This window comes from Thalassophryne amazonica, chromosome 4, assembly GCF_902500255.1.
Source record: "Thalassophryne amazonica chromosome 4, fThaAma1.1, whole genome shotgun sequence".
Lineage (NCBI taxonomy): Eukaryota > Metazoa > Chordata > Actinopteri > Batrachoidiformes > Batrachoididae > Thalassophryne > Thalassophryne amazonica.
This window is the reverse complement of record NC_047106.1, coordinates 137664165-137682529: the sequence shown is the minus strand read 5'-3', so window position 1 is coordinate 137682529 and position 18365 is coordinate 137664165. Positions and strand designations below refer to the sequence as shown.

General features: G+C 41.1%; 1 protein-coding gene across 5 annotated transcripts in view; it reads right to left on the bottom strand.

The window, feature by feature from the left end:
• Positions 1-12379, bottom strand: part of mark4 (microtubule affinity regulating kinase 4) — a 162900-nt gene extending 150521 nt beyond the window's left edge. For 3 of the 5 annotated variants that reach the window (XR_004560205.1, XR_004560206.1, XR_004560207.1), the window contains exon 1: positions 11830-12378. Coding sequence is in view for 2 of the 5 variants with exons in the window: in XM_034168664.1 (XP_034024555.1) it covers positions 11830-11877 (48 nt within the window). In the remaining 3 variants the exon portion in view is untranslated. Of the gene's footprint in view, positions 1-11829 lie in introns of all 5 variants that reach the window. The other 2 variants (XM_034168664.1, XM_034168665.1) reach the window with 2 other exon arrangements.
• Between the last annotated feature and the right edge of the window lie 5986 nt (positions 12380-18365).

Sequence of the window (18365 nt, the reverse complement as noted above, 5' to 3'; positions counted from 1 at the left end):
CGCACCAGCATGCAGCTGCTTTTACATAACCATCATTAGCTTCAAACTTGAAGTGTTTAAGGTACGTGCAAACTAAAAATAAAGACAATTAAGATGATAGTTCATTGAGTGATTACTTGGTAACAAAGTCGTCTACTGAAGACGAAAGGTTTTTTTAGCACTGTAACGTAGCGTTATAAAACATTAGGGTTATCACATTTCCTATTCAAACATGACATTGCTGTTATAATGTTACAGCAAACACATATGTGTGCTAAAAACATATATGTGTTAAAATGCTCCTAAATTTTGAGCTTCGTTGCCGGCTAGCCATGATATTGTTTTGGCATAACTTTTCTGCTGACATCATGGCTGACCCTGATTACCACTACTGCACGTGTGTCATGGACAGGAAGGCAGTGGAAGGTACAGTAGCAGTTTTGACAGAAAAACGAAGCTTAAAAAATAAATGATGACGTTGATTTCACTTACAAACAACTCATTCTGGATAGTTTACCGAAATTAATGGTAACTTTGTCATTTTTGCACATTAAAAATATCACACATATCTTTTAAAGTAATGAGCTAATTCTGAAGGTTTGAGCATTAACAGACACACTGTGGGGAAAAATGAGTCTCCTTCACTGGTTAGTTGGTTTATTTTTTGTAAATATGTCATTTTTTTCCATGTGTAAAAAAAGGCATTTGCAAATTGAAAATTCTGTTTGTGAAGTGTAATTCACAACAAATAGCGACCAACGTTGGTCACTATTCACACGCCTATCCAGTACATGGCAGTGTTCATTTTTCCCATAATGCCTTTTGGAGCATGTCTGGTAACGCGCAAACCTCAGAATTACAGCATTAGTTTTAAAGATATGTGCGATATTTTCAATTTGCAAAAATGACAGCGTTACTAGAGCTGAAACAACTAATTGAGTTAATCGATTAAAACTGATTATTAAAATAGTTGTCAACTAATTTAGTTGATTAGTTGCTAAATAACTGATTTACTGCAAATGTTTTGTTTCTTCCATATAATCAACCGAGCTTTGCTTTGAATCTTGAACCAATGAAGGAGTGCTTCGAGCTGCTGCTTCGTTGGTTTCATTTGTTTTATTTCGGTTTATCTTAATTTTTCCCCACTAAAACCCTAAAGAGCATATGTCTGTGAGGAATAGTTACCTTTTTTATGTTAAACTGACCTGTTATGGGCTTCTGAAACAGTTGATAGATGTATTTTATGCTAACACCAATGCTAATGCATTAGCATGTCTATGGCATTTTCAATGTTAAAGTTAGCATGAAGCTGCTGGCATTTCAGCATGCTTGTGCATTTGTTTTCTGTATAATAATTAATGGCTCAACGTTTGTTGTCGTAAAAGAGTCAAATGTATTACAAATTATAATATTTTTTTAATTTATTTTTATTCATATATTAATAATAGCAACAATAATAATAGTAATAATAACTAATAATGCTACAATACAATTTTAGAGAAAGAGCCATGAGTCACATGTGTCATTGTGAAATGACCACATAGTTTACAAGTTATACAGAGAATGTTGCACATATAATGAGTCAGGCTACAGTTTTTTATTTAGGTTTTATGGTTAACTGGTTATGATAATTGCTCATTTGCAGCAACAAAAATACCTCTTTTTTTCACCATATATTTTATAACATTTATATGTTTCAATGTTTTATGGCAACTCATCACTATCACTTTGATAAAGCAATGATATTTGAAATAATTATTTTTGTTCTTTATTATTTTATATTTCAACAGCCAAGGGACATTTGATGATTTGTTGATTTTCAAGTATTTTAAGTTTTCAAATAATGTTCTGTTGTTAAAGTAATGGAAGGAGAGAAAAATTGTTTCCCTGGCACATTTTTTAAAAATTCCGCGCTAATCCGATTAATCGTGTCGAAACCACATCAGATTCATCGATGAACCAAATAATCGTTTGTTGCAGCCCTAAGTGTTACCGTTAATGTCAATAAACAGTCAGTAATTAGTTGTTTATTAGTGAAACCATGAGTGAAAAGTGCTTTGCGTTTCATGTCTCCTGCCCACTGTGTCGCTGCATGTGGAAAGTAAATTACTTTTTTTTTTGCAACAACAGCTGGCAGCCGGCCCGCCCCTTGTGCTGGGGAAGGACTGAACTCACAGCGGTCTGACTGTTGCAAAACACGCAACAGACAGGAACTAACATGTATGATTTTAGGGTTTACAAATGTTTTTGACCATTAAGCTTTGCTCACTATGCCAGCAAAAAAATGTTAGTGGACTGAAGGTTAGTAGAACTAAATTTAGCGGAAGCTAATTGGTCCACTGATGGCTTTCAAAATTAGCTGAAAGCTAATCCGCTATAAAAAAAGTTAGCTTCGTTATTTAGCAGTTAGCAGAACTATGCCCACCAATGTATGTGTACACAGATTCCACTGAATGAGGTAAGTCCAATTTTTCTTTCTGAAGTAGTCAAACTATTCATTTTTTCACATTGTTACAACTTTCTGAATTTTCTTGGCTGATTCATACAAACTGCCTCCCACCAATCAGTACACAGGTGAACCACAGAATTGTGATTTTTGTGTAGCAGTGATGCTTTTAAAGTGATAACTGAGTTTATTTTGATGGATTTGTGGTGAAGTCACAGTCAGTGGAGGGGCTGCGTGTGCAGCCTGTGAGGAACAGCCTCATGTATGTGAACCTTTTCACAAAAGCAGCATTGTTAAATCCACTGTCCACCGTGTTGATGAACAGATGAAAACTCTGATCAAATCCGATAAGAATCAGTCCAATAAAAGCATTTTTAATCCTTCAGTTGATTCACTTATTTATTAAAAAAAGAGCATCCTTTTGCTCAAGGGGTTCAACACAGCGCCATGTTTTTTTTTTAAATACACAAACACTGTACCGCAGCTCCACCTAACCATTTCAGACAGAAACAGGCTCAGTCTGCTGTCGTTCATGTTTTTCGTGGGCACAGCGTGTTACCATAGCAATCAATATGGATAAGACTGTCATTGTGGATACACAGATCAGCTCTGGTTGCTTGCTATATATATAATGTGGACAGTCGATCAATTGAGAGACTAAATCAATCAATCAATCAATCAATTTTTTTATATAGCGCCAAATCACAACAAACAGTTGCCCCAAGGCGCTTTATATTGTAAGGCAAGGCCATACAATAATTATGTAAAACCCCAACGGTCAAAACGACCCCCTGTGAGCAAGCACTTGGCTACAGTGGGAAGGAAAAACTCCCTTTTAACAGGAAGAAACCTCCAGCAGAACCAGGCTCAGGGAGGCGCAGTCTTCTGCTGGGACTGGTTGGGGCTGAGGGAGAGAACCAGGAAAAAGACATGCTGTGGAGGGGAGCAGAGATCGATCACTAATGATTAAATGCAGAGTGGTGCATACAGAGCAAAAAGAGAAAGAAACAGTGCATCATGGGAACCCCCCAGCAGTCTACGTCTATAGCAGCATAACTAAGGGATGGTTCAGGGTCACCTGATCCAGCCCTAACTATAAGCTTTAGCAAAAAGGAAAGTTTTAAGCCTAATCTTAAAAGTAGAGAGGGTGTCTGTCTCCCTGATCTGAATTGGGAGCTGGTTCCACAGGAGAGGAGCCTGAAAGCTGAAGGCTCTGCCTCCCATTCTACTCTTACAAACCCTAGGAACTACAAGTAAGCCTGCAGTCTGAGAGCGAAGCGCTCTATTGGGGTGATATGGTACTACGAGGTCCCTAAGATAAGATGGGACCTGATTATTCAAAACCTTATAAGTAAGAAGAAGAATTTTAAATTCTATTCTAGAATTAACAGGAAGCCAATGAAGAGAGGCCAATATGGGTGAGATATGCTCTCTCCTTCTAGTCCCCGTCAGTACTCTAGCTGCAGCATTTTGAATTAACTGAAGGCTTTTTAGGGAACTTTTAGGACAACCTGATAATAATGAATTACAATAGTCCAGCCTAGAGGAAATAAATGCATGAATTAGTTTTTCAGCATCACTCTGAGACAAGACCTTTCTGATTTTAGAGATATGGCGTAAATGCAAAAAAGCAGTCCTACATATTTGTTTAATATGCGCTTTGAATGACATATCCTGATCAAAAATGACTCCAAGATTTCTCACAGTATTACTAGAGGTCAGGGTGATGCCATCCACAGTAAGGATCTGGTTAGACACCATGTTTCTAAGATTTGTGGGGCCAAGTACAATAACTTCAGTTTTATCTGAGTTTAAAAGCAGGAAATTAGAGGTCATCCATGTCTTTATGTCTAAGACAATCCTGCAGTTTAGCTAATTGGTGTGTGTCCTCTGGCTTCATGGATAGATAAAGCTGGGTATCATCTGCGTAACAATGAAAATTTAAGCAATACCGTCTAATAATACTGCCTAAGGGAAGCATGTATAAAGTGAATAAAATTGGTCCTAGCACAGAACCTTGTGGAACTCCATAATTAACTTTAGTCTGTGAAGAAGATTCCCCATTTACATGAACAAATTGTAATCTATTAGACAAATATGATTCAAACCACCGCAGCGCAGTGCCTTTAATACCTATGGCATGCTTTAATCTCTGTAATAAAATTTTATGGTCAACAGTATCAAAAGCAGCACTGAGGTCTAACAGAACAAGCACAGAGATGAGTCCACTGTCCGAGGCCATAAGAAGATCATTTGTAACCTTCACTAATGCTGTTTCTGTACTATGATGAATTCTAAAACCTGACAAACTCTTCAAATAGACCATTCCTCTGCAGATGATCAGTTAGCTGTTTTACAACTACCCTTTCAAGAATTTTTGAGAGAAAAGGAAGGTTGGAGATTGGCCTATAATTAGCTAAGATAGCTGGGTCAAGTGATGGCTTTTTAAGTAATGGTTTAATTACTGCCACCTTAAAAGCCTGTGGTACATAGCCAACTAACAAAGATAGATTGATCATATTTAAGATCGAAGCATTAAATAATGGTAGGGCTTCCTTGAGCAGCCTGGTAGGAATGGGGTCTAATAAACATGTTGATGGTTTGGATGAAGTAACTAATGAAAATAACTCAGACAGAACAATCGGAGAGAAAGAGTCTAACCAAATACCGGCATCACTGAAAGCAGCCAAAGATAACGATACGTCTTTGGGCTGGTTATGAGTAATTTTTTCTCTAATAGTTAAAATTTTGTTAGCAAAGAAAGTCATGAAGTCATTACTAGTTAAAGTTAATGGAATACTCAGCTCAATAGAGCTCTGACGCTTTGTCAAACTGGCTACAGTGCTGAAAAGAAACCTGGGGTTGTTCTTATTTTCTTCAATTAGTGATGAGTAGAAAGATGTCCTAGCTTTACGGAGGGCTTTTTTATAGAGCAACAGACTCTTTTTCCAGGCTAAGTGAAGATCTTCTAAATTAGTGAGACGCCATTTCCTCTCCAACTTACGGGTTATCTGCTTTAAGCTACGAGTTTGTGAGTTATACCACGGAGTCAGGCACTTCTGATTTAAAGCTCTCTTTTTTAGAGGAGCTACAGCATCCAAAGTTGTCTTCAATGAGGATGTAAAACTATTGACGAGATACTCTATCTCACTTACAGAGTTTAGGTAGCTACTCTGCACTGTGTTGGTATATGGCATTAGAGAACATAAAGAAGGAATCATATCCTTAAACCTAGTTACAGCGCTTTCTGAAAGACTTCTAGTGTAATGAAACTTATTCCCCACTGCTGGGTAGTCCATCAGAGTAAATGTAAATGTTATTAAGAAATGATCAGACAGAAGGGAGTTTTCAGGGAATACTGTTAAGTCTTCTATTTCCATACCATAAGTCAGAACAAGATCTAAGATATGATTAAAGTGGTGGGTGGACTCATTTACTTTTTGAGCGAGTCTAATAATAGATTAAATGCAGTGTTGAGGCTGTCATTCTCAGCATCTGTGTGGATGTTAAAATCGCCCACTATAATTATCTTATCTGAGCTAAGCACTAAGTCAGACAAAAGGTCTGAAAATTCACAGAGAAACTCACAGTAACGACCAGGTGGACGATAGATAATAACAAATAAAACTGGTTTTTGGGACTTCCGATTTGGATGGACAAGACTAAGAGTCAAGCTTTCAAATGAATTAAAGCTCTGTCTGGGTTTTTGATTAATTAATAAGCTGGAATGGAAGATTGCTGCTAATCCTCCGCCCCGGCCCGTGCTACGAGCATTCTGACAGTTAGTGTGACTCGGGGGTGTTGACTCATTTAAACTAACATATTCATCCTGCTGTAACCAGGTTTCTGTAAGGCAGAATAAATCAATATGTTGATCAATTATTATATCATTTACCAACAGGGACTTAGAAGAGAGAGACCTAATGTTTAATAGACCACATTTAACTGTTTTAGTCTGTGGTGCAGTTGAAGGTGCTATATTATTTTTTCTTTTTGAATTTTTATGCTTAAATAGATTTTTGCTGGTTATTGGTAGTCTGGGAGCAGGCACCGTCTCTACGGGGATGGGGTAATGAGGGGATGGCAGGGGGAGAGAAGCTGCAGAGAGGTGTGTAAGACTACAACTCTGCTTCCTGGTCCCAACCCTGGATAGTCATGGTTTGGAGGATTTAAGAAAATTGGCCAGATTTCTAGAAATGAGAGCTGCTCCATCCAAAGTGGGATGGATGCCGTCTCTCCTAACAAGACCAGGTTTTCCCCAGAAGCTTTGCCAATTATCTATGAAGCCCACCTCATTTTTTGGACACCACTCAGACAGCCAGCAATTCAAGGAGAACATGCGGCTAAACATGTCACTCCCGGTCTGATTGGGGAGGGGCCCAGAGAAAACTACAGAGTCCGACATTGTTTTTGCAAAGTTACACACCGATTTAATGTTAATTTTAGTGACCTCCGATTGGCGTAACCGGGTGTCATTACTGCCGACGTGAATTACAATCTTACCAAATTTACGCTTAGCCTTAGCCAGCAGTTTCAAATTTCCTTCAATGTCGCCTGCTCTGGCCCCCGGAAGACAATTGACTATGGTTGCTGGTGTCGCTAACTTCACATTTCGCAAAACAGAGTCGCCAATAACCAGAGTTTGATCCTCGGCGGGTGTGTCGTCGAGTGGGGAAAAACGGTTAGAGATGTGAACGGGTTGGCGGTGTACACAGGGCTTCTGTTTAGGGCTACGCTTCCTCCTCACAGTCACCCAGTCAGCCTGCTTTCCCGGCTGCTCGGGATCTGCCAGGGGGTAACTAACGGCGGCTAAGCTACCTTGGTCCGCACCGACTACAGGGGCCTGGCTAGCTGTAGAATTTTCCACGGTGCGGAGCCGAGTCTCAGTGGGATCTGATCTGATTAGATTTGTAATCAATCCGATTTGGACTGGCAGTGTGAACAAAGCCTTTCTGGTTTGCACTGTTGCTTCACAGCAAGAAGGTCATGGGATCGATTCCCAGCTGATCCTTTCTGTGTGGAGTTTGCATGATCTCCTCGTGTTTGCGTGGGTTCCCTCTGAGTGCTCCGCCTTCCTCCCACTTCCAAAGACATGCAGGTTAGGTGAACTGCTGACTCTAAATTGACTGTAGGTGTGAATGTGTCCGTCTGTATGTTTGTGTCCCTCTGATGGACTGGCGTCCTGTCCACAGTGAATGAATGGACATCTCATGCAGACACAACGCTCAGCTGTTGTGCAAAAACTGTTTGTCGTGTGTGTGTTTTATCCTGTGTGCAGGTAAAATGGCGACAGCAGGGGATCATTTTCACTGGTCTCAAGTAAAGTCTGGGAACATGCACCACATCCACGACACCACAGTACTGCCTTAGATCGGAGATGGCAACCACCCAGGCAGACAACCAGTCTATTCCCACATCTCTAAAATGACCATTTTGCTGCTGCAGCCAGGTGAAATGTGGGCATCCAGTCGACCTTCTCCAGCTACAGGGGTCCTCTACACTTAGGAACCTGCGTGCTGGATCATGCACAGAGAAACAAGACACATAGTCAACATGTTCAAGCTGAAGGTCCCTCACAATGCGAGTGATCCTCCTCACCTCAGTCTAAGCAACTGCTCGTTTGATACAAAGTCCCCGCAGCAGTACCCAAGGATCCTCTGATGAGACCATGTACCAAAGACATCCAGTCATCACTTTGGGTCACTGCTTGCATCCAAGTCTGACAACCACACAGTAAGACAGGCAGCACCAGCACACTAAATACTTGGACCTTCATTCTTCTGCAAAGATATCAGCAGCACCAAACACCTCTGTCCAACAACCTCATGACTCCAAAAACTCTTTCTAGGTGCTTCTCGGCTTCACAGTCCAAGGACTCAGAGACATGAACGTCACTGCCAAGTTCAGCACATCCACCCTGTACACAGATGGGCCAGACACCTCACAGCCAGGTGGACAGACTTCCATTTAGATTTTGAAGTAGTTTGAGCAAACATCAAGGAAAACGTGATCTAGAAAACTCCTTTTTGTGTATCTCAACAAACCAAGAAGCCTAGATAGATCTAAAGACATATTGATCAACAAAAGATCTGTGATTGATCGGCATGAATGACTTCATCATGAAGTTACACACTGTCAAAAATACCACTACTGACAGACATGTGAGTCCTTAATCTTTGCCCCAGCCTGAATACAGAGAACATCATCACTGATATACAGCTTCGTCTGCACATGGGAGACACTGCCCTAGATTGTCTCCGTCTTCTATTTAACAAAGTCTTTCTTTGTTCCACTACACCATGCAGCTGTAAGTGGATAAGCAACAAAAAAAAAATTCTCTCCAGTCAGGGTCACTAAAACCTTTAACTCATGAAGTGTTACGAGCAGCGTGGTGGCTCCCCTCACTTGTCTACTTTAAGTGTGGTCGGTTTTTGAGGATAACCTGTTCCAGACTAATTTAACTCTGAAAAAGTTAAAGTCTTCAGTGACTGGGATTGGAGAGATAAACACAGGACACAGTTTCATTGCAGAGTAGAATCTAATGCAATGCTAAAATACCCTCGGCCGTATGAGCATTGTGTTCTTTATAATTTGCAGCTGTTTAATTAATTATTATTAAGATTCTATTGTCTTACGTACATGTTCAATGAAGCCCATCTATCAATCAATCATTCATCAACAATATTTGCATTTTAAGAGCGGAAGTTGTGCAAATCAAGGAATATTTGTCGATCACCCTCTGTGCATTTGCAGGTATTAATGTTAACTTTGAGACAGCGGAAGTTAGCATGCATGCTAATGTCTGCAAAATGTCTTGTAAATGACTCCAGAGGTGACATCGGGTTACAAAAACAGTGTTTTCAGTTTTAGAAGTGTTTATTTCTCGCTAGCTTTTACATAATATATGACAAAGAAGACATATTTACACACAAATGAAATGGAGTTTTGCAGCTAGCTACTAACCTATGATGTTGCCATGGTAACATCCGCAAAATCTCTTGAAAATAAGTTCAGAGGTGTTATAGAGGGTTTTCAATCACATGACCAATTTGCCGCGAGACAGTTACCGTCTTCAGTGTGGATTACTACGCGGCTGGCACGTGAAAGAAAATAGAGAGAATGAAAGCTTATTACGAGGCTTTGAACCCTCGAGATAAAGCTGTTTATTGTGATCGATGTGTAGCAGTTGGTTCAGTGGATCTGTAGGTTATATCGGATAGTGAATTTAATGATGATGTAACAAAGTGGCTGGCAGTTTCACAGCATAAGGTTAATATGACCACAACCAAGCAGACCACCCGTAAATCCACTGGAGAAAAAGCTCCCAGGAAGCAGCTTGCTACGAAAGCCGACCAGAAGAGCACGCTGGCTACCGTCGGTGTTTAGAAGCCTCACCGTTACAAGCCGGGCACTGTGGCGCTGAGAGAGTTCCACTGCTACCAGAAATCCACCAAGCTGCTGATCTGCAAGCTGCTGACCAGGTCAGCCTCCTGCAGAGCATCACAGCGGAGCTCTGAAAGCGGAGGTCAGTCTTGAAGTCTTGAGCGATTTCTCTCACCAGGCAGCAGATCGGCAGCTTTTAGATCAGCAAATCGGTGGATTTCTGGTAGTGGCAGATCTCTATCAGTGCCACGGTGCCGGGCCTGTAACGGTGAAGCTTCTTCGCACCGCCAGTAGCCGGAGCGCTCTTCCGGGCAGCTTTGGATTTGGATTTACGGGCGGTTTGCTTGGTTCTGGCCATATTAAAGCTTCCTTCAGATCTGCTGAGCCAGGTCTCTGTGTTGCTTAGAAATGTCATAACACTCCACTGCTTGGACAATAACTGCTGGTAGCCTGTAAAATGTGCGACCTGCCTCATTCTTATCACCTCTGTTTGAGCAACCAACGACAGCACAAAAGTTGACCATTGTTGAAGCTTCTGCAATTGTTCGCCAAATGCACGCAGCGTATCACAGCGCAGAGTGGCTATATGCCAAACGTTGGTTCAATAAAGTAAATATGCGAGCATATACGCGCAATCCAAACTGACCAAGGAGCTTGCTTGTAAGCTCACTTCCGGTTTCAACGCAGGAGGGAAAAAGGCAGATATTTTTTTCACCAGCTGCAGGAGGGTTCACATCCCATGGAGGAGCTGTGATCTAAAGCGGTTCTGTTTGGCTCATCACACCCAGGGAACAGTGTCAAACTAACACCATCTTACAGCTAACAAGCAGCATTTTGTTCAAAAACAGTTTTGTCGTCATTAACAGGCTTCCGTTCAAAATGCTTATGAAGTTTGTCTGTTTTGATCCATTGCGGTGTTTTCACAGTAATTAAAGATGACGCCGTTAAATGTGTCAAACATACGCCACAATAGAGCCTTAAAACGTGGTGTAAAAACGTAGTTTAGATGCACAAAACGTGTCAAATACACGATCACGGTTGGGGCGAATAAGATAAGATATTATATTTATCTGCCCAACAGTTGTGCGTGTACCGTTCAATGTATGACGGTTGGGCGTATAGCCTTTGCCATCACAGCGGCCACCGCGTCGTAATCCACAATGGCCGTGGGGCGCAAAATCACGTGACCGATACGTCACATGAAAACTGTCTATTGGGTTCCAAAAACAGCGTTTTCGGTTTTAGAAGCATTTATTTCTCGCTAGGTTTTACAAAGTATATGAGAAACATGTTATATAAACACATAACACAATGGTGCAGCTCTACGCTGATTGGCTGTCACGCCCACCACTCAAAAACAAAACTGAACAGATTGAAACAGAATGTGACTTTTTAACCTCTTGAAATAGGTCAAGGTTAGCCATCTTTGAACTTGTCCAAGGTCTGTGTCCCAATGACGTTCCCTGTAAATGTGAAAACTCTGGCAGTAATAGGACTGGACTTACGCTGAGCACAGACAGACAGACGGATGGTCACAAGGAATCGCCTGAACTCCAGGAGGGAGTGTCTTCTGTAAAACCTGAGTAAGTGATGTCAGGGTGCATCCTGCCATTAGTGACACGGTTTTCTCAAACAGGAACAAACCAGATCTCTGGTCAGCAGATAACTGGGTTTTAAGAAAGGGGAAGTGTGCAGGGTTTTTTGTTTTTATTCTTTTTATGAGCATCCTGTGCACACTGACAGAGCAGCTTGTGGCTGCTGTAGATTGTCTGGACATTTAAAGAGACAAAACCTCAGATGCGGCCGAAACTAAACCCTGACGCCCCCCCTTCAAAATCTTTCAAGAAACCGAACCAAAGGAGCCAGATCCGGTCTGACACAGCAGATTTCAGCTGTCACCCCGCCCGGCACTCTCTCCCTCTCCAGCTGGTGTGTCCCCGCGGGGATCCGGATTAGCTGCTCCCTGCAGGAGGGCGGCCTGATCCCAGGCCTGACAGTGAAAACACACCCGAGCTACTTACGTGATCCGGATTCCGCTCGTTCCCGACCAGCGCCGTGCGCACAGACATTCTGTCCCCGTGCTTGCACGTCAGAGAGGACAAACAGGAAGCAGTCCGAAGAAAACAGTTAACCGTGAGGCGCCTCTCAGGCCGGGGACATCGCCGTCCTCATGGTGTCCCTGAAGGCAGCACAGTCATCCGACTTAAACACACACCGGCTGCTTCCGCCGCATGTCCGTCCGCCGGTCCAAAGCAGTCCCGGCTCGGTTCCTCAGCGTACCATGTCTGCGGACACCGTGTGGACCCGAAAACATCCGCGGCTCGCCTCCAGCTACATCCTCCGCCTCCTCCTCCTCTTCTTCTTCTTCGTTTTTGTCCTTCTATCGCACGCGCTGCGGCACAAACGTCAAAAAGAGGACAAAATGTCTCTGGCAGAGGACACGGACTTGTCCGTGACACACCGAGCGCTCCGCGTAGGAAACGTCTGTTTTTGTTCCCCGCTTTGGAATAGAAAGAAAAAGCTCACAGACAGGGCAGATGCGCACGCGGACGTGTCTCGAGCCCAGTGTCCGTGCTGCCTTCGGGGACTCCTCGGAAATTTAGATACAAAGTCTGTACGTTCATGTTTAACGTAGAGCCTCGGAATTTCCAGTTTCTCAATAGTGGAAAAAAAAAAAAACACCGACACGTGATTTGCTGAATGACGCAGGTATATTTGAAGAGGTCATATGATGCAAAGTGATTTTTTAACGACCATTTTGCTGTTAAAGTATAACTGGAATTTAATGTTTTACAGCCTCAAAATTATACAATTTTATGACTTAAATACTAATAGCGGGAGATGTAAGGCCAGTGTAGGCACCGCATCGTGTGCTTTGGGTTAAAAACATGAAACTTGGGAAATTTTGGGGATATGGAAGCAAGTTGACAGAGCCCCCTGGTGGCCGCTCTGGGAACTAAAGTTTTGCCGCCTAACCGAAATCACAAAACATGCTAATATCCTGATAACTTGCTTATTTCTTGCTGTAAAACAATAAAACTTGGGAAATTAATAGAACATACCATGGAAATTGTCAACATAGTTTTTTAAAATGTCATCAAAGCTCCCTGGTGACCAAAATTGTAAACAGTATTACTGCTGAAGCCTTAATATTTTGATTAAAAAAATAAGTGCATTGGACCATGATGTGCATTTTCAAGGATATAACTTAACAACTTTGTTCAAATACAGAATTACAACACACAAAACAAAGTATTTGTGAGTTACAATTCACCAAATGCCCTGGTGACCACAACAAGGACAATAATGTTAAGACAAATTTTCTTAATTTCATAAGCAGTGGCGGCGCCAAGGGGGGGGGGCTTGGGGGGGGCTTAAGCCCCCCCAATAATGAGCCAAGCCTCCCCTCAGTCCCCCCAATAATTCTGCCAATAATGTGAATAGCGACTGACATACTGTATTTGTGGATCTCAACTGCAGTTTTGCGCTGAGAATGTCTCAATATTGCGTAACTGATCAAAGTGATGAATGTGTGTGTTCAGTGATCCACCAATGCTGAATCACCCTTCACAAACAGAATTTTCAGTTTTGCAAATAAACATTTATTTGTAAAAACCCACACACAAGTTACAAATCAGAAATTTGTGTTTGTGGATCACAAAGCACATGTACAAATCAAAGGATATTTGTAAATCACCCTCTGTGCATTTGCAAGTATTAATGAGACAAATTTAACTCCATACTCCAAAAATTTAGGTTTCATAAATATTTATTATGGCCACTCTTAAAACTTCACTTATCTTTATAATTTTATTACTGGTAAATTTTAGAATTGATTTAGATGAGATATACTTATTATCTCACAGGAATATATCACAATTATCTGGGAACTACTTTTTGCACAGGAATTCATCAAGCACGCCGTCCGCAGCTGTGCACTAACACAGAATATACAGAAGCTGTATATCGTTGTTTGGCCAAAACCTCTGTGTTAAATTGGCAATAAATCTTTGATATAGACGATTTGTGTAAGGTTGATTCCATGCATTGTCTTGAGCACCCTTTCAATGAATTTGGTTTATATACCTATGTGCAAGTTTACTGAACTTGCAATCATTCTAAGTGATGTGTGCGTGCATTGATACCACATTTTAGAGGAGCACGGGTGACTAAAACATATACCTTGGTATTTATAAAGCAATTTATTATATATTGTTCATTTCAACGACATTTTGTGGAGCCCCTTCAACTTTTACCCCAGCCCCCCCCTTAGCCCCCACCCCCAACAAAAATTTCCTGGTGCCGCCACTGTTCATAAGCAAAAAAACGCATCTTCCTATGTCCAGTATATATTTTGATTTGTGGTAACCAATGACGTTTACCAAACCACAAACCTGACAGTTCTGTAAATAAGTTAGTGTTGCATGTTTGTCATATTTTGTATTTAGTAAGATGTCACTGTTGGAATTATTAGGTTCTATTTGACTGCTGGACATAAATAATGTATATACTGAGCTTCAAGAATTATAGAATTAAGATTGTCTTACTTGTATGTGCTGCTATTGCTTATTGTCACACTGTCATTTTTCAGTATATCGATGATCCAGTGTCTGGTACTTCTGGCCAGGAGGAACCAGCTGAAATGGACTGGGGGAAATGTGCAATGTCATGCTTCCTCAAAAAGAAAAGATAAAGGTGCAGGATACAAGTACATGGCCGAAAACATCATGAAGTTCCATGAAGCAAACGTGTTGCCTTTCAATCTAAATTTGGAACTTCTAGATGAAGGCGATGGGATAGAACAAACACTCTTGTTACACAAGGTTGTGGCACATAAATCATGTTGCCTTAAAATAAGCACCGATATATTGGAAATAAAACTCAAACCTGGTTGTGAAACCGAGGAGACACCTAGTCCAATGAAAACGAGGCGACACAGCCTTGTGTCAACAGATGATACTGAGCCAGTGTGCGTTTTCTGTGATGAGAAGGGTGGTTCTTCAGGCCTGCATAGGCTTCAACCTTTGATTTGGATTACAAGGTCTGCAAGATTGCCACTGATCTTTGTGACACAAAGCTGCTGTCAAAAAACTAGCTGCAGGAGATCTGGTGGCAGTAGAAGCACAGTATCACACCCTGTGCTTGGCAAAGCTGTACAAACATGCCAAAAAAAAAATGAACAAAGCGAGGACCAAGGCCTTGAGGAATCGAGTGCACTGCATGGAATTGCATTTACAGATCTCATGTTATACATTGAGTCACATCATGAACCTCAGGAAAAACAACCCGTGTTCACTCTAAATGCTCTTAATAAGCTCTGTGTGAGTATACTTGAAGAGCTGGGTGCTGAGAATGTACACACAACAAGGTTCGAAAGAGTATTCTTGCTGCCGTACCAGATTATACAGGCACCAGGTGAGAATGAAGAAGGGCTACTGGCATTTCAGAAGGATATTGGTCCTGCCTTGAAACATGCATGTGATGCTGACTACAATTGACGGTTTTAGAGTATCCCCAAATCCTTTGCACGCTGGGGTGTGAGGCTTATCAGCTTCCGAAGGATGAAGGGTGGAGATAATGGCTAAGCTTAATGCTAACTTTAACATTGAGAATGCCATAGACATGCTAACACGTTAGCATTGTCCCGTTTTTAAGTTATAAAATACATCTATCAACTGTTTCAGAAGACCATAACAGGTCAGTTTAACATAAAAAGGAAAATATTACTCACAGACATATGCTCTTTAGGGTTTTAGTGGGGAAAAATTAAGATAAAGCGAAATAAAACAAAGAACCAATGAAGCAGCAGATTGAAGATCGAAGCACTGCCTCATTGGTTCAAGGTTGAAAGCAAAGTCGCGCTTTGATGTCGATGGATCAAATCATTTCTTAAGGATATCCGAAAAGAACCGGTTCCTGACATGCAACCCTAACAACAACATGCTTTATACACTCAACAAAAATATAAACGCAACACTTTTGGTTTTGCTCCCATTTTGTATGAGATGAACTCAAAGATCTAAAACTTTTTCCACATACACAATATCACCATTTCTCTCAAATATTGTTCACAAACCAGTCTAAATCTGTGATAGTGAGCACTTCTCCTTTGCTGAGATAATCCATCCCACCTCACAGGTGTGCCATATCAAGATGCTGATTAGACACCATGATTAGTGCACAGGTGTGCCTTAGACTGCCCACAATAAAAGGCCACTCTGAAAGGTGCAGTTTTATCACACAGCACAATGCCACAGATGTCGCAAGATTTGAGGGAGCGTGCAGTTGGCATGCTGACAGCAGGAATGTCAACCAGAGCTGTTGCTCGTGTATTGAATGTTCATGTCTCTACCATAAGCCGTCTCCAAAGTCGTTTCAGAGAATTTGGCAGTACATCCAACCAGCCTCACAACCGCAGACCACGTGTAACCACACCAGCCCAGGACCTCCACATCCAGCATGTTCACCTCAAAGATCGTCTGAGACCAGCCACTCGGACAGCTGCTGAAACAATCGGTTTGCATAACCAAAGAATTTCTGCAAAAACTGTCAGAAACGTCTCAGGGAAGCTCATCTGCATGCTCGTCGTCCTCATCAGGGTCTCGACCTGACTCCAGTTCGTCGTCGTAACCGACTTGAGTGGGCAAATGCTCACATTCGCTGGCGTTTGGCACGTTGGAGAGGTGTTCTCTTCACAGATGATGCGAAGGAGATGTGTTGCACTGCATGAGGCAAATGGTGGTCACACCAGATACTGACTGGTATCCCCCCCCAATAAAACAAAACTGCACCTTTCAGAGTGGCCTTTTATTGTGGGCAGTCTAAGGCACACCTGTGCACTAATCATGGTGTCTAATCAGCATCTTGATATGGCACACCTGTGAGGTGGGATGGATTATCTCAGCAAAGGAGAAGTGCTCACTATCACAGATTTCGACTGGTTTATGAACAATATTTGAGGGAAATGGTGATATTGTGTATGTGGAAAAAGTTTTAGATCTTTGAGTTCATCTCATACAAAATGGGAGCAAAACCAAAAGTGTTGCATTTATATTTTTGTTGAGTATATATATATATATACTCAACAAAATATATATATATATATATATATATATATATATATATATATATATATATATATATATATATATATATATATATATATATATATATATATATATATATAAAACTCACATTAAAGACTCACAATTATCTTAGGTAAACACCTAAATACATATTTTGGTTGAACTCGCCTCCATAACGACACAACCTAGGCAAAATAGGTGATATGTGATGCAACCTGACTAACATGAGTTAACAGTTATAATTGAAATTGGTAAAAATATGTTACTGTTCTTTCTCTTTAGATTTGGTTACTTCACAACAAGTCCATTTGGACAACTCAGTCCATTTGATTTCCATTTCAGCCCATTTGTCTTAGTTCCTGTTGTGGTCACTAGGGGGCTTTGGTGAACTATAACTCACAAATACTTTGTTTTGTGTCTGTATTTGAACAAAATGTTGAGGTCGTATCCTTGAAAATGCACATCATGGTGCGATGCACTTTTGTATCAAAATATTCAGGCTCCGGCAGTAATACTGTTTAAACTTTTGGTCACCAGGGGGCTTTGATGACTTTTTTTTAAATACTAAGGCATTAAGCATGGTAAGTTGTATGAATTTGTCATGTTTTATTGTTTTACAGCAATGAATAAGCAAGTTATCAAGGTATTAGTATGTTTTTGTGATTTTGGTTTGGCAGCAAAACTTTAGTTCCCACAGCAGCCACCAGGGGGCTCTGCCAACTTGCTTCCACATCCAAAAATTAGAGGTGGGCTATACCTGGAATTTTGGTATTGATCTGATACCAAGTAAATACAGGGCTAGTATCGCCAATATCGATACCAATACTGATACCAATACTTTTTCATATTTAAGCTTCATAGATCCAAAGGATCCAAAAGACCTAAGATAGTATTTTGCCAAACATTGTATGTGACAACAAAATACTTTATTATCACAATCAGCATTTTTGTTTAAAAACATATTACTCAACACAAAACAAAATCTCCTGAGGTAGAGGGCTGACAAACCACAATACAAGGGTGCGCTGCTCCGTGTTGTGTGACACAGTGCAGCACTGCTCTTGCAGACAGAGAGTAGACTTTGATGAATCTGCGTGCACAGCAGTCAGTGCGTGCGGGAGAGAAAAAAGCCTATCGATCTTTTTACACGAGGATCATTCAATATCAATACCAGCGTTGGTATCGATATTATCGATATTAGGATCGATCCGCCCACCTCTACCAAAAATGTTGATCTGGAGTCACTCTATAAGTGTGTCAAGTTTCATGTTTTTAACCCAAAGTGCACGATCTTAGCCTTACATCCCCTGCTATAAAGTCTTATTAACTGACTGTGAGGTCTGTACAGGAAAATATCAGGCCGACGTGTTGTCCGTATGGACCAAGTGAAGCAAGGTCTGCGCGAAAAACACGGACATGTTTGAAAGGGTCATTGAATAGTGTAAAAGCTCTGCTCAGCTGGTCTTGAACAG